This window comes from Eumetopias jubatus, unplaced genomic scaffold (genome assembly GCF_037043125.1).
Source record: "Eumetopias jubatus isolate StellerSeaLion01/CBP00866 unplaced genomic scaffold, mEumJub1_p1.0 scaffold_13, whole genome shotgun sequence".
NCBI lineage: Eukaryota > Metazoa > Chordata > Mammalia > Carnivora > Otariidae > Eumetopias > Eumetopias jubatus.
In genome coordinates this window covers 57,966,102-57,981,333 of record NW_028274819.1, presented here as the reverse complement: position 1 = coordinate 57,981,333, position 15,232 = coordinate 57,966,102, and the positions used below count along the sequence as shown (strand labels likewise).

The following is a 15,232-nucleotide window of genomic DNA, read 5'->3' as shown; positions in this document are numbered from 1 at the left end:
TTATTATTTTCCTAATGTGGGGCCAGATTCTATTTATTATCTACTACTTTTTAAAATAAGAAAAGAGAGAATTAAATAAATTTAAATATCTTATTTAATAACTAAAAAAAAGCTTTTAAAACCAAAAGTTCTTGGGGCTCCTGGGTGGCTCAGTTGGTTGGGCGACTGCCTTCGGCTCAGGTCATGATCCCAGAGTCCCGGGATTGAGTCCTGCGTCAGGCTCCCTGATCGGTGAGGAGTCTGCTTCTCCCTCTGACCCTACTCCCTCTTGTGCTCTCTCTCTCACTCTCTCAAATAAATATAATAAAATCTTGAGTGGTGGGGGGTGGGAGGGATGGGGTGGCTGGGTGATAGACATTGGGGAGGGTATGTGCTATGGTGAGCGCTGTGAATTGTGTAAGACTGATGAATCACAGGCTTGTACCTCTGAAACAAATAATACATTATATGTTAAAAAAAAAAAGAAGATAGTAGGAAGGGAAAAATGAAGGGGGGGTAATTGGACAGGGAGACGAACCATGAGAGACTATGGACTCTGAGAAACAAACTGAGGGTTGTGGGGGGATGATGGGTTAGCCTGGTGATGGGTATTAAAGGGGGCACGTATTGAATGGAGCACTGGGTGTTATATGCAAACAATGAATCATGGAACACCACATCAAAAACTAATGATGTAATATATGGTGATTAACATAACATAATAAAATAAAATTTAAAAAAATAATTAACATGACATAAAGTTTTCTGGAAAAAAAAAAACAAACCAAAAGTTCTTTTGTTTTTTAAGTTTGGCACAAACTGATTTGACAGTAAAACCTGACCTGATTGGACATAAGACTATTTATGATAATTATTTAGCCCAGTTAGTGTAAATATTCATGTTAAGCAGCAAGATGAATAGTTCACGTATGGAATGCTGCCCCAAGTCTTGGTGGGCTTAGTGGGTATACTGTCTATAATCTACTAATTTTCTACAATCTATTAATTTTCTAAATCTATTACAATCTATTAATTTTCTAATATCCAAAAGCAATCTGAATTCAGAAATACTTTTGGTTCCAAGGAATTCAGTAAGGACTTATTAATCTATATTAGTGGTATAACTGGAAGAAGTATTTTTAAAAAATTGAGCTAAAGGGCTTTCTCTGACTTTCAAAGAATAAATTTCATAAGGATGCCTTCCATGAAGAGATACTGATACAAGAGGCCCAAGAATTTCATTATGATGCCTCTATTGTGCTGTATTTTTTGTCTCCCTTAATCACCCCTAAACCTTCTTCAGTTGGAAAAAGGTTACAGGAAAAAGTAATTTAGAAAATATGTACCTCCATATATTCACAGGAATATCAGAAGACAGCAGATTACCACAATATGTGGAATAGTTACTCAAATCATCATATCTGTATAAATATAAAAAAAATGACTTTTGGTCATTAATATGCAAATGAATTCACTTAATAAGACATTGATCCCTGTTAAGGAAAATCCTAACACAGGGTGACAAATAGGATTCATCAATCTTCAACAATTAGGAGTGGCTGCCTGGATCCTAAATGTCAGGTACAATGGAAAAAACAGCTATATCCCACCAGAGAAGAGATACAGCTTCTATACACAATATCGCTGATTTCAAGTCTTCTGTATCTATATTCTCCTCTACTGCTTTTCTTCCTTCAGTCCCACCTGAGATGTAAACTCTCAATGTCTCTCATTCTCTCTCAGTGTGCACATTCCTCCATTTCCTGTGTCCACTGGTTTTTAGTTTTTAATCAAGTATTGAGATATACCATTAAATTTACTCAATGTATGACTTTGAGTTTTAGTAAATTTAAAAAGTTGTGCAACCATCACAATCCAGTTTTTGTGATAACTGCATCACTCCAAGAAGTTCCCTTATGACCATCTGCAGTCAACATCCAGTCCTACCTTAAACCCAATGTAACTGATGATTTCCTCACCTCCATAATTTTGCCTTTTCTAGAAATTTCATATAAATAGAATCACATAATCTGTTTTCTTTTATATCTTTTAGTTTCTTTCACTTGGTGTATTTCTGAGGTTCTTGTTACATGCATCAGTTCACTCCTTTTTGTTTGATAACAACTTACGATCTCTGCATTGATATTCATATTAGTCCTTAATTTTCCTTTTTTACGGCACTTTTATCAAGTTTACATAACACTGTTGGTCGCTTCATAAAAAGAATTTGGAAATTTTCCTTTGTTATTCATGCTTTGAAAAAATTTATGTAATACTGGGACTATCTGGTCTTTGTGAAGTTTTAGTACAACTTTGTGAAACTATCTGGGCATGGTATTATTTTGTGGAGTTCCTTGACAACTTAATTTTTTATACAGACATTGGTCTGTTCAAAGCTTTCTATCTTTCCTGGGGTCAATTTTGGTAAACTATTTTCTTAGTAAATTATCCAATTCTAAATGTATTTACATAGAGGTTTTATTTTTACTTATTTTAGAACAAGTAGGCAAATAAAAATTCCAGTTTATTGTTGGACAACATTGTTTCACACATACATCAAAAAAGCCAAAAAGAGGTTTTAAAATTTAATTCCTTTGTTTCAATGGATATTTCCCTTTGTCATTTATTATGTATGTTTATGCTCGCTTCCTTTCGTAAGTTAGCTAGTTGCCTACTTTTTCTTTAAAGAAAAAAATGGGTTTTGATGCATTAATTAGAACTATGTTTTTCTGTCTTCTGGTTAATTTCTGCTTATGTTTTTATAATTTCCTCCCTTGAACTTTCATTTGGTTTACTTTGTGGTCCTTTTTTCTTGCCTTTTGAGGTCTTAATTAATATTTCACTTTTTGGGAGGCACCTGAGTGGCTAAGCGGTTAAGCGTCTGCCTTAAGCTTGGGCCCTGATCCCAGGGTCCTGGGATCCAGCACCACAGCAGGCTCCCACAGGCTCACTCCCGGGACTTCCTGCTCAGCGGGGAGTTTGCTTCTCCCTCTGCCCTTCCCTCTGCTTGTGCTCTCTCTCTCTCTCTTGCTCACTCGCTCTCAAATAAATAAAATCTTTAGGGGTGTCTGGGTGGCTCAGTTGTTAAGCATCTGCCTTCGGCTCAGGTCATGTTCCCAGAGTCCTGGGATCAAGCCCCATATTGGGCTCCGGGCTGGGAGGGAAGCCTGCTTCTCCCTCTCCCACTCCCTCTGCTTGTGTACCCGCTCTCACTGTGTCTCTCTCTGTCAAATAAATAAAATCTTTAAAAAAATAATAAAATAAAAATAAAATCTTTAAAAAATATATTTCACTTTTTAATCTTTTATTATTAAGTGTTTAAGCCTATGGATTGTCCTCTGATGGCTGCTTTATCTGATAGGCAAAATTTTTGTTACAACTCTATTTTAAGGATTTTATAATTTCACTTTACATTTTCCCTTTCAATCAAGAGTTAATAGAAGATTTTAAAATTCTGAAAAGGAAGAACCTTTTTCTGGTTTGAATTTGTTGTTAATTTTTAGCATGGATGCACTATGATCAGAGGATATTATTTCATTATTTCTTCTTCATGGAACTCACTCCTTTGTTCTTACGAACATTTTCTGCACACTTGAGAAGAGGGTATGTATATGTTCTATTATCAGGGTGTGAAGTTCCGCATAAACCATGTGGTTTACTTTACTGGTTATGTTGTTAGGTCTTAGAAATCGTTGATTTTTTTGTTGTTGTTCACTTCAGCTGTCTTGTACTGAGTGCGGCAAACGATAATCTTCTATTATATTTCTATTTATCCTTGTATCTTTTGTAGTTTCTGCTATATAAAAATGGTATTTGTATTACTTGGTGCAGAGATATTCATAACTTATATTTTCATTGTGAATCATGGTTTCTAGAATTATAAACATTCAATATAACATTCTAATTAATATAATATAAACATTCTAGAATTATATCACATTTAATGCTTTTTAATGGAAATTCTACTTTATATGATATCAAGATCACTACTACTTTCTTATGATTTCTAATTTTTCTGAATCATTTTGTTTTAGGTGTATCTTTTATACAAAGCATAAAGTTTGGTTTTGTTTAGTAAGCAAATTTGAAAATGTTTCTTTTGACAGTTAAGCTCATTTGTATTGATTGATATGACTGATGTGTTTAATCTCAATCATATTTCTTACTATAATTGTTACACATATTATTTTATATTTAATGTATTTTTCTAAGTGATAAGTCTTTTTTGCTCTTTAAAAAACTTCTTTTGGTATGTAGAAAAGGCATTTTTTTTGTTCTAAGGGTTTCTTTTGCACTTACGCGGTTTATAGTACTCTGATTCCACTTTATTTTCTTACTTGACCTTTTACAATCCAATTTGTTACTTTTAAATCATATTCTTTAGTGCTCAACTTATTACCTAGGCAACAGTCAATGAACTTATTCTACTTTGCCCTTTCCTTCTCTCATTTAAAAAAACTTCATTCTTTCTACTTATTACACCATATAATGTGTCCATATATTATCCTTCAACCCTATCCCACCTGTATTAGCCTTAGATCTATAGTTAAATATATTAAAGGCTCACCATCAGACATTTTGCCAAAGTTTTCCCAGTCTTGTCTTAGTTGGATGAACATCATTCTCTAGTATAATGTAGTCAGCAGAACTTTCTGTGATAATGGACATGTTCTCTATCTGCATTGCCTAATAGGGTAGCTACAAGCCACATTATGAGTATTGAGCAGTTGAAATGTGGCTAGTGTGACAGAGGAATTGAATTTTACATTTTATTTAATTTTAATTAATTTAAATTTAAATTGCCACATGTGGCTAGTAGCTACTAAATTAGTATAGTGTTCACAAATTCATGAGGAAGGAGTCTTGCATGTTTAAAACTGTCTTTCTATAACCTAGATTATCTGAAAAACAACTTGATTAGAATAGAAAATCTATGGCTGACACTAAAACTGCTGTTCCACTGGTGCCTTTCTGTGTTTTGCTGATGAGGTCAAATGCTGGCCTAATTTATTTGCCCTAGTCAGTAACTGGGCCTTTTTCATTAGAGCTTTAAGAATTTTTTTTTTCATTTTTAAAATCCAGTAGTTTTACAAGGCTATGTTTCAGAGTTAACTATTCCAAGTCAGTTTTAAGAGGCAAAGATGGACCTTTCAATACAGATTCATTTCTTTCTTTCATTTCTAAAAAGTTTTTTGAATTATAATTTTAAATGTAAATTCTGTTTCACTGTTTTTTTTTTAAGATTTTATTTATTCATTTGACCAGAGAGAGAGAGAGACAGTGAGAGAGGGAACACAAGCAGGGAGAGTGGGAGAGGGAGAAGCAGGCTTCCTGCTGAGCAGGGAGCCCGACATGGGGCTCTATGGGGCTCAATCCCAAGACCCTGAGCTCATGACCTGAGCTGAAGGCAGATGCTTAACAACTGAGCCACCCAGGCACCCCCACTGTTTTGTTTTTCTTCTCCAGGGACTCCAATTATATGTTTATGAGGTCTTCTCTGCCTCTCTTCCATTTCAATCACTTTCTCTCTGGCCCTTTCTTAAATCTCATTTTCATTCTTTTGCTTATTTCTCTGCCTTCTTAAGTAGCCCTTATTAAATATTCAACAGATTGTAATTCAGCCTCAATATCTTTCCTAAGTTTAATCAATTCTATTTCTTTTAGAAGAAGGGGGTGTTATTTGTTTCTAAATTTTGATTAATTTCTTTGAGCCTCGTTAATTTAGCTAGGAGTTTTATGCTACAGTTTCCTTCCGCTTTATAACTAGTTGTCAGGGAAGGATGCCATGAGCCAAAAAATTTTGATTTTCATTTTGTTGTCTTTTTACAGTAATTTTATATGGTCCATTTTGCAGGAGTAAAGACTTTGGGGGGCTTAAAAATTCCTAGCTCAAGACTGCTCCCTTCTGTCAGAATAGTGAGGTTCAGTGCCCTTTTTCATATATACTTACTTACTTGGGTGATAGAGGGAGTGAAGGGGAAAGGTCTGTTAAGTTTTATAGTTCCTTTGTTTCCAAAGGATCTTAATTCCTCCCTCTAGCTTCCTTCACTGACATATCTCCAAAAGGTCCCTCCCCCTTTCTTTTTTGAAATACTTTTTTTTTTTTTTTTAAGAAAGAGAGAAGGAAAGAGAGAATCCCAAACAGGCTCCACATTCAGCACAGAGTCTGACGCAGGGCTCAAATCCCAGGACCCTGAGATCATGACCTGAGCCAAAATCAAGAGTCAGACACTTAACCAACTGAGCCACCCAGGCGCCCCAGTCCCACCCCCTTTCTATTTATCTCTTTTCCAGAAGTGGTACCTTTCCAAAAATGCCATCTTAGGTCTTACACACTTTTAAGTCCTTTACCTCCAGCCAGTACTGTAATCTACCAGATCTTAGACTGCTTTCAGAAATTTTGCATTTAATGTGAAGCTTTATTTTTTTTTTCAGACTTAGGTTCTCAACCCCTCTCCTCTTTTTCATGCAGTTTTTCAAACTTCCCCAACTCTAAAACATCAAAGATAGTTCTGTTGGAAATTGGTGTTTTTACTTATTTAAAAATGATTTGAAGTTCATAGTATTCTTTCTCTCACAGTAAGGCTGAAAGTATTGAATAAGTGTGGTACTATGTATTTTCTTTCTTAATCTGTATGGTTTTCTGGGAGGATAGTGGACAAATTCTAATTTAGGAGGACACTATTATCCTAGGGCAACCAGGAAGTCCCTTAAATCTTTTTATTCTTATTGTTATTACTGATTGTGATTTGTCAGTATTTCATAAACATTCTTAAAACATCTCTGGAAATAGGGGCACCTAGGTGGTGTAGTCGGTTAAGCCTCCAGCTCTTGGTTTTGGCTCAGGTCATGATGCTCAGCATGGAGTCTGCATTAGAATCTCTCTCCCTCTGCCCCTACCCACTTACACTCTCTCCAAAAATAAATAAATCTTTAAAAAAAAAATTCCAGGTAATAAGGCAAAGAGCTAAGTTTGTAGGTAAGTCTTCCTTTTGAAGTAACTTTCTTAAAACAAATAACTTTCTTAAAATGTCATGGATATGAGAAATGGATTCCAAAACTGAAGTCTCTCATATCTAATGATTAATTACAGTAGAATCTGATATGACACGTTGCAACATCTGATATGACACATTATAGCTTATTGATTTGTAGTAATTAAAAGTCCTTTCTAGGGTGCTGGGTGGCTCAGTCATTTAAGCGTCTGCCTTTGGCTCAGGTCATGATCCCAAGGTCCTGGGATCAAGCCCCACATTGGGCTCCCTGCTCAGTGGGAGGCCTGCTTCTCCCTCTCCCACTCCTCCTGCTTGTGTTCCCTCTCTTGCCATCTCTCTCTCTCTGTCAAATAAATAAATGAAAAATCAAAAAAAAAAAAGTCCTTTCTACCTATATATAAATAATACTTTGGGCTAAAACAAGAAATTGTGTTTAGAAGGTTATACAGAAAAGAAACAAACTAGAATCAACTTTGTTATTTTTCTTGTTATGATGATAATGCAAGAACATGACAGGGAGATTTTCCCATCTTCTGCTCTCGTAAAGTTCATTTATCCATCCATCCAACACTTACTGCAGACCACTAAATTGCCAGTCAATAGGGATACAAAGATGACCAAGACACAGCCCCTGCTCCACAGACAAGGTAGAGGAATATGAGTAAGTTGCAAAAGGTTAGATACAGTACAATATCCTTTAAAAAAGTTTGAAAATATGCAAACCATATTATATATACTTTTAATTATACATATATATGTAGTATAAATACAAAAACATCTGAGAAAATTATAATCAAATTAAGTATAGAAGTTAACTCTAGGAGGATGAGCTGGGAGGATGAGGGGAATAAAATCAGGCAGGAATACAAATGTAGCTTCAATTTTATCCATAGTAATTTATTTCCTTAAAAAAGAAAAAAATCTGAAACAATATATATTGCAAAGTACTAACATCTGACAAAGCTGAGTGGTAAGACACATGGGTATATTTGTTATATTATCTCTATTCTTTTCTGTATGCTTGAAATAATGAATTTTAAAAACCTGTATTCAAAATGTAGTTCAATTTACTGGAGTTTTAAATCAGAAGTTTCAGAATATGTTCAAGTTGTGTAATAAACAACACAAAATTAAGAACCAATTTTAGGTATGAATGAGAAAAATAACCCATCCGAATACTGTACACATTTTTAGATGAAGTGTTACACATACCTGTGAGTGCTAAATAAGAAGCAATGTACCGCTTTTCCAGTCCATCTCTAACACTCTGAATTGCACCAAAAATTGGAGGTATAATCATAATCAGGTTACTCACTGTATTCCCTATAGGAGAAGAACACAAGAAAATAATTATATTAGTCAATACCACTTTAAATAAAAACACATGAACTTGGCCCTTAATAAAAATTAAATAGGTGACTTCCAAGAAAGACGGTGGAAACATATTTACAAGGTGCTAAAGGAAAATAATTCCCTACTCAAAAAAAAAAAATCCTGTAAAACGATCCAATTAAAATAAAGATAACTTTCGACAAGTGAAACTAAGATTTTTTTTTTAAGATTTCATTTATCTATTTGTCAGAGAGAGAGAGAGAATAAGCAAGCACAAATGGTGGGGGGAGCAGCAAGCAGAGAGAGAAGCAGACTCCCAACTGAGCAAGGAGCCTGATGCAGCATTCGATTCCAGGACCTTGGGATCATGACTTGAGCTGAAGGCAAACAATTAACTAACTGAGCCATGCAGGTGTCCCAAAACTAAGATTTTTCAATCAGAACATCCACTAAAGAAAATTCTTTTTTTTTTTTTTTAAAGATCTTATTTATTTATTTGACAGAGAGAGAGCATGAGAGAGAACAAGCAGGGGGAGCTGCAGAGGCAGAGGGAGAAGATGAGAGCCCAATGTAGGGATCGATCCCAGGACCCCGGGATCATGACCTGAGCTGAAGGCAGATGCTTAACCAACTGAGCCACCCAGGTGCCCCTTTAAGGTAATTCTAAAGATAAAAAGAAAAAGTATCTCAAAAAGAACCTCAAAGATACAGCAAAAAATGAGTTGGAGAAGGTAGCCATTCAGACTGAAAGAACGGTCCACGGATACACTAATGACAAGACAAAATATAGAATTGTGTTACTTTTGTCTGTTGAATCAAATAGCAACAAATTGGGGTATGCATTTTGCATGTCTTTTTGAAATTTCATTTTGCGGTAATATATTTAATTTCTTGTTTCTAGCAATGGATCTTCATCTGATTTTTGTTTCTCTCTTTACAAAAACAAAACAAGCCTCAAACATGAAAAGCAAAGAAATAATAAACACCCAAAAGCAGAAATAAGTAGTAAAATGGGGAAAGAAATGGATAAACTATTTTACAAATAGATTCTGGGTAGAATAAAGTAGCACAAAACATCCAAATTCCAAATGAATGATTTTCAACACAGGATTTTCAACAGAAGTATCAATTAATGGACATATACAGAACACTCTACCATATAGCATATACATTCTTCTCAAATACACATGGAACATTTGGACAGACCATATGTTAGACTACAAGTTCTCAACAGACTTAAAAAGATAGATAACATAAAAAATACCTCCTCCAACCACAACAAAATGAAGTTACAAATAAATAACCAAACAAAAACAAAAATTCACAAGTCTGTGGCAATTAAATGACATGTTCTTTTCTTTCCTTTCTTTTTGGGGGCTATGTGCCTTCCCAATATCACTCTCCCTTTTTTCTTAATAAAAGAATCCCAATGTTTAACCTGAATACATTGCTACTTAGCTAAGAAAACTACATTTCCAAGAACTTTTTGCAGCTTGGAATGGCCATGAGACTTGGAGTTCAAGATAAATGGAAGTCTGCCATGGTACTTTCAAGAAAAATAGAGGTCTCTGCTTCCCCTTTTCTGCTATAGGAAATGTGGCCCCAACAGCTAAAGCCATCTTGGTCTCTGAGGGGACACTGGGAATCTAAGCCCATGTCAGGGAGGAAGACCTTCCTCTGCCCTATGGTCCTTCTAAGTGGACTTAGAATCAAATTGACAGAGGCGCCTGGGTGGCTCAGTCAGTTAAGAATCCAACTCTTGATTTCCACTCAGGTCATGATCTCAGGGTCATGGGATCAAGCCCTGTGTAGGGTTCCATGCTCAGCACAGAGTCTGCTTAAGATTCTTTCTCTCGGGGCACGTGGGTGGCTCAGTTGGATGGGCGTCTGCCTTTGGCTCAGGTCATGATCCCGGGGTCCTGGGATTGAGCCCCACATCGGGCTCCCTACTCCAGGGAAAGCCTGCTTCTCCCTCTCCCACTCCCCTTGCTTGTGTTCCCTCTCTCACTGTGTCTCTCTCTGTCAAATAAATAAATAACATCTTTAAAAAAAAAAAGATGCTTTTTCTCTCCCTCTCCCTTTGACCCTCCCCATACTCATGCTCTCATTAAAAAAAAAAAAAAATCAAATTCACATGGGACAAATTTATAGAAGAAAAACAAATTTAACAGTTACATGTATGGAGAATCCACACAGACATGAATTTCCAAAGACAATGAGGCAACATGAAGCTTATATGATCAAAGGAGAGGGGTACAGTCAGAGAACGCTGTTCTCTGTGTTCTCTGTGGGGAGAAAGACCACCAACAAGAAGGTGAAAGGAGTTGTTTGGAAAAACAAGGTTGCCCTATTATGCAGATCAGTTATGAAGGTAAAGGGAAGTCTCTCTTAATAGCTCTCTTCCTGTTATAGACTCTCCTTCCCAATGTAAATTTAGGGAATTTTGGGGAGACAGAGTTTTCTTGTTTTTTTTTTTAAAGATTTTATTTATTCATTTGAGACAGAGAGATATAGAGAGAGAGAGCGAGAGCACATGAGCAGGGAGAGAGGCAGAGGGAGAGGGAGAAGCAGGCTTCCCGCTGAGCCAGGAGCCCGATGTGGGGCTCCATCCCAGGACCCTGGGATCATGACCTGAGCTGAAGGCAGATGCTTAACCATCTGAGCCACCCAGGCGCCAGGACAGAGAGCTTTTTCTGTATCTGCTGTGTTTAATTACTTTTTAAAAAATTTATTATTTATTTTAGTAGCGGGGCAGAAGGAGAGGAAGAAAGAGAATCCAAGCAGACTCCCAGATGAGTGTAGAGCCCAACACAGGGCTCGATCTCAGGATCCAAAGATCATGACCTGGGCTGAAATCAAGAGTCCGACACTTAACTGAATGAGCCACCCAATTTGAGTTAATTACTTTTAACTCAAAATAATCTTTATACCAAGATGGCCCATCTTGGGCAGCCTGCCCTGGGCCCCTACACCGAAAATGGCTAAGCAACAAAATGAGAGAAGCTTGTGTCCCTGATACCAAAGAGCTGCCATCCAAACCCCGAACTACCTCTCTTCAGACTGAAATAAATCTACATCTTCTTTAAGGCACTAATTTTCACATATTTGTTACAGCCAAACCTAATCCTAACTGATGCAAAATATGTCCTTTATCAGTGCACCTTATTTCATTTGAATTAAAAATGCTAACAGTCTCGGGGCACCTGGGTGGCTCAGTCGTTAAGCGTCTGCCTTCGGCTCAGGTCATGGTCCCAGGGTCCTGGGATCGAGCCCCACATCGGGCTCCCTGCTCAGCGGGAGTCTGCTTCTTCCTCTCCCACTCCTTCTGCTTGTGTTCCTTCTCTGGCTGTGTCTCCCTCTGTCAAATAAATAAATAAAATCTTTAAAAAAAAAAAAATGCTAACAGTCTCTTCTCTGTCAATACAAAGCCTGATACCATCCTGAAACTGAAACACAAATGCCTGGTCTTTGATACATTACACATCTTTGGTAAATTTAATGCTATTACATGAATGATAAATCTAAATTAATACAAATGTTTTAATAAAGAATGATTTCATTTTTTATTTTAATAATGTTAAGATGCAAAGAGAAGTATAAACATGAAGTTAATATCTTATGTCAGCTCCCCCCCTTTTTTTAATTGAGAAAGGAAGGGAGAGGGTGAGTGGGGGTGGAGGGGTTGGACATTGGGAGAAGGGGCAGAGGGAGAGAGAAAGAATCCTAAGCAGACTCCCCACTGAGCCCGGAGCCTGATGCGCAGCTCAATCTCATGACCCTGAGATCATGACCTGAGCCGATATCAAGAGTCAGAAGCTTAAACAACTGATCTACCCAGGTACCCCTATGTCAGCTCCTTTTTAAATTACAGTTGATACATAATGTTCCACCAATTTCAGGTGTATAACAGTGTTTGACAAGTCTATACATTATGCTGTGCTCACTACAAGTATACCCACCACCATTTGTCACCATACAATGCTAATTACAATACTATTTCCTATGCTGTAACTTTCATCCCCAAAACTTATTCATTCCATAACTGGAAGTCTCTATCTCCTACTTCACCCACTTTGCCCATTCTCCATGGCAACCATAGTTTGTTCTCTGTATTTATGGATCTCTTTTTACTGTTTGTTTTGTTTTTTAGATTCCACATAAGTGAAATCATATGGTATCTGTGTTTCTCTAATTTATTTCATTTAGCCTAATACTATCTAGGCCCATCCATGTTGTCACAAATGGCAAGATAACATTCGTTTTTATGGCCAACCAATATTCCATTTTATATATCTTCTTTATCCATTCATCTATGGATGGACACTTGGGCTACTTCCATCTTGTGGCTGTTGTTAATAATGCTGTGATAAACACAGAAGTGCATGTATCTTTTCAAATTAGTGTTGTCATTTTCTTTGGGTAAATGCCCAGTAGTGGGATTACTGGATCATATAATATTACTATGTTTTAATATATTTTTTAATTTGGGGGTATTTTTTTAAGTAATCTCTACATCCTCACAACCTTGAAATCAAGAGTTGCATGCTCTACCTATTAAGCCAGCCAGGTGCCCCAATTTCTCTAACTTTCTGAGGAACCTCCATGCTGTTTTCCATAGTGGCTACACCAATTTACATTCCCACCAACAGTGTACGAGGGTTCCCTCTTCTCCACATCCTCGCCAACACTTTTTATTTCTCGTCTTATTAATTCTAGTCACTCTTGCCTTTTCATTTTGTTGATGGTTTCCTTCACTGTGCAAAAGCTTTTCATTTTAATGTAGTCCCAAAAGTTTATTTTTGTTTTTGTTTCCCTTGCCTGAGGAGACATATCTAGAAAAATGTTGCTAAGGGTGATGTCAAAGAAATTACTGCCTATGTTTTCTTCTAGAAGTTTTATGATTTCAGTTCTTACATTTAGGTCTTTAATCCATTTTGAGCTTATTTCTGTGTATGGTATAAGAAAGTGGTCCAGTTTCATTCCTTTGCATGCAGCTACCCAGTTTTCCCAGCACCAACCCAACATGGGTTGTCTTTTTCCCATTATATATTCTTGCCCCCTTGTTGGAGATTAGTTGACCATATAAGCAAGGGTTTCTTTCTGGGCTCTCTTCTATTCTGTTCCATTAATCAATGTATCTGTTTTTGTGCCAGTACCATACTGTTTTGATAAACACCATATTCTTAAACAAGCAACGGATCAAAGAGGAAATCACAAGAGAAAGTAGAAAATACTTAGAGATGAATTAAAATAAACACAACATCCCAAAATTCATGGAATACAACAAAAGCAGCACTAAAGCGAAATTTATAGCTATAAACGCTTATTAGAAAACAAGATCAGGGGAGCGCCTGGGTGGTTCAATTGGTTAAGTGACTGCCTTCGGCTCAGGTCATGATCCCAGGGTTCTGGGATCAAGCCCTGCATTGAGATCCCTGCTTAGTAGGGAGTCTGCTTCTCCCTCCCCCACTTCCCGCAATTGTGCTTGTGCTCTCTCTCTCTCTCAAATAAATAAAGTCTTAAAAAAAAAAAAAAACAAAAGCAAGATCAGGGCACCTAGGTGGCTCAGTCAGTTAAGCGACCGACTCTTGATTTTGACTCAGGTCATAATCTCAGGGTCACGAAATCAAGCCCAGCATTGGGCTCTGTCCTGAGCATGGAGCCTGCCTGGGATTCAGTCTCTCTTTCTTTCTCACCCTCTGCCTCTCCCCTCCCCTGCTCGTGCTCTCTCAATCTCTAAAAACAAAACAAAACAAAAACAAGAAAGATCTCCAAGCTGAAATGAAATAATGCTAATTAGTAACATGAATATATATAAAAATATACAACACACTGGTGAAGGTAAGCATATGGTCCAAATCTGAATACTCTAATACTGTAATATAATGGTATATTAATCACTTACCTCTATCACCTCTAAAGGTGAAAGGACAAAAGTATTCAAAATAATTATAGCTGCAAAAAAACAAAAAAACAACTATAGCTGCAAATGACATATCCAATAAAGAGTTAGTATCTCAAATATAAAAAGGACTGATACACCACCCAAGAAACCAAATAATCCAATTAAAAAATGGGCAGAAAATATGAACAGACATTTCTCCAAAAGAGACATGCAGATGGCCAACAGACACATGAAAAGATGCTCAACACCACTCATCCTCAGGGAAATGCAAATCAAAACCACAATGAGGTATCACCTCACACCTGTCAGAATGGCTAAAATCAACACAAGAAACAACAGGTGTTGGCAAGGATGTGGAGAAAAAGGAACATTCATGTACTGCTGGTGGGAATGCAAACTAGTGCAGCCACTATGGAAAACAGTATGGACGGCCCTCAAAAAGTTAAAAATAGAACTACCTTACGATCCAGTCATTGCATTACTGGGAATTTACCCAAAGAATATGAAAACACTGGGGCGCCTGGGTGGCTCAGCTGGTTAAGCGTCTGCCTTCGGCTCAAGTCACGATCCCAGGGTAATGGGATCGAGCCCCGCGTCAGGCTCTCTGCTCAGTGGGGAGCCTGCTTCTCTCCTCTGCCTGTTGCTCCCCCTGCTCTCTCTGTCAAATAAATAAATATTAAAAAATAATAATTTTTAAAAAATTTTTAAAAAGAATATGAAAACACTAATTTGAAGGGATATATGCACCCTATGTTTATTACAGCATAATTAACAATAGCCAAATTATGGAAGCAGCCCAAGTGTCCATCCATAGATGAATGAAGATGTAGCATATATATACATAATGGAATATTTTTCAGCCATAACAAAGAATTAAATCTTGCCATTTGCAACAACACGGATGATCTAGAGTATAATGCTAAGCCAAATAAGCCAGTCAGAGAAAGACAAATACCATATGATTTCACTCATATGTGTAATTTAAGAAACAAAACAAATGAGCAAAAGAAAAAAAGAGAAA

General features: G+C 36.9%; 1 protein-coding gene across 2 annotated transcripts in view; it reads right to left on the bottom strand.

Annotated features, from left to right (window-relative positions):
* The window catches only part of ACER3 (alkaline ceramidase 3), a 161,240-nt gene that overhangs the window by 99,226 nt on the left and 46,782 nt on the right, over positions 1 to 15,232 (bottom strand). For both annotated transcript variants that reach the window (XM_028115953.2, XM_088017444.1), the window contains exon 2: positions 8,187 to 8,297. In XM_028115953.2, the coding sequence (XP_027971754.1) occupies positions 8,187 to 8,297 (111 nt within the window). The remainder of the gene's footprint in view (positions 1 to 8,186; positions 8,298 to 15,232) is intronic.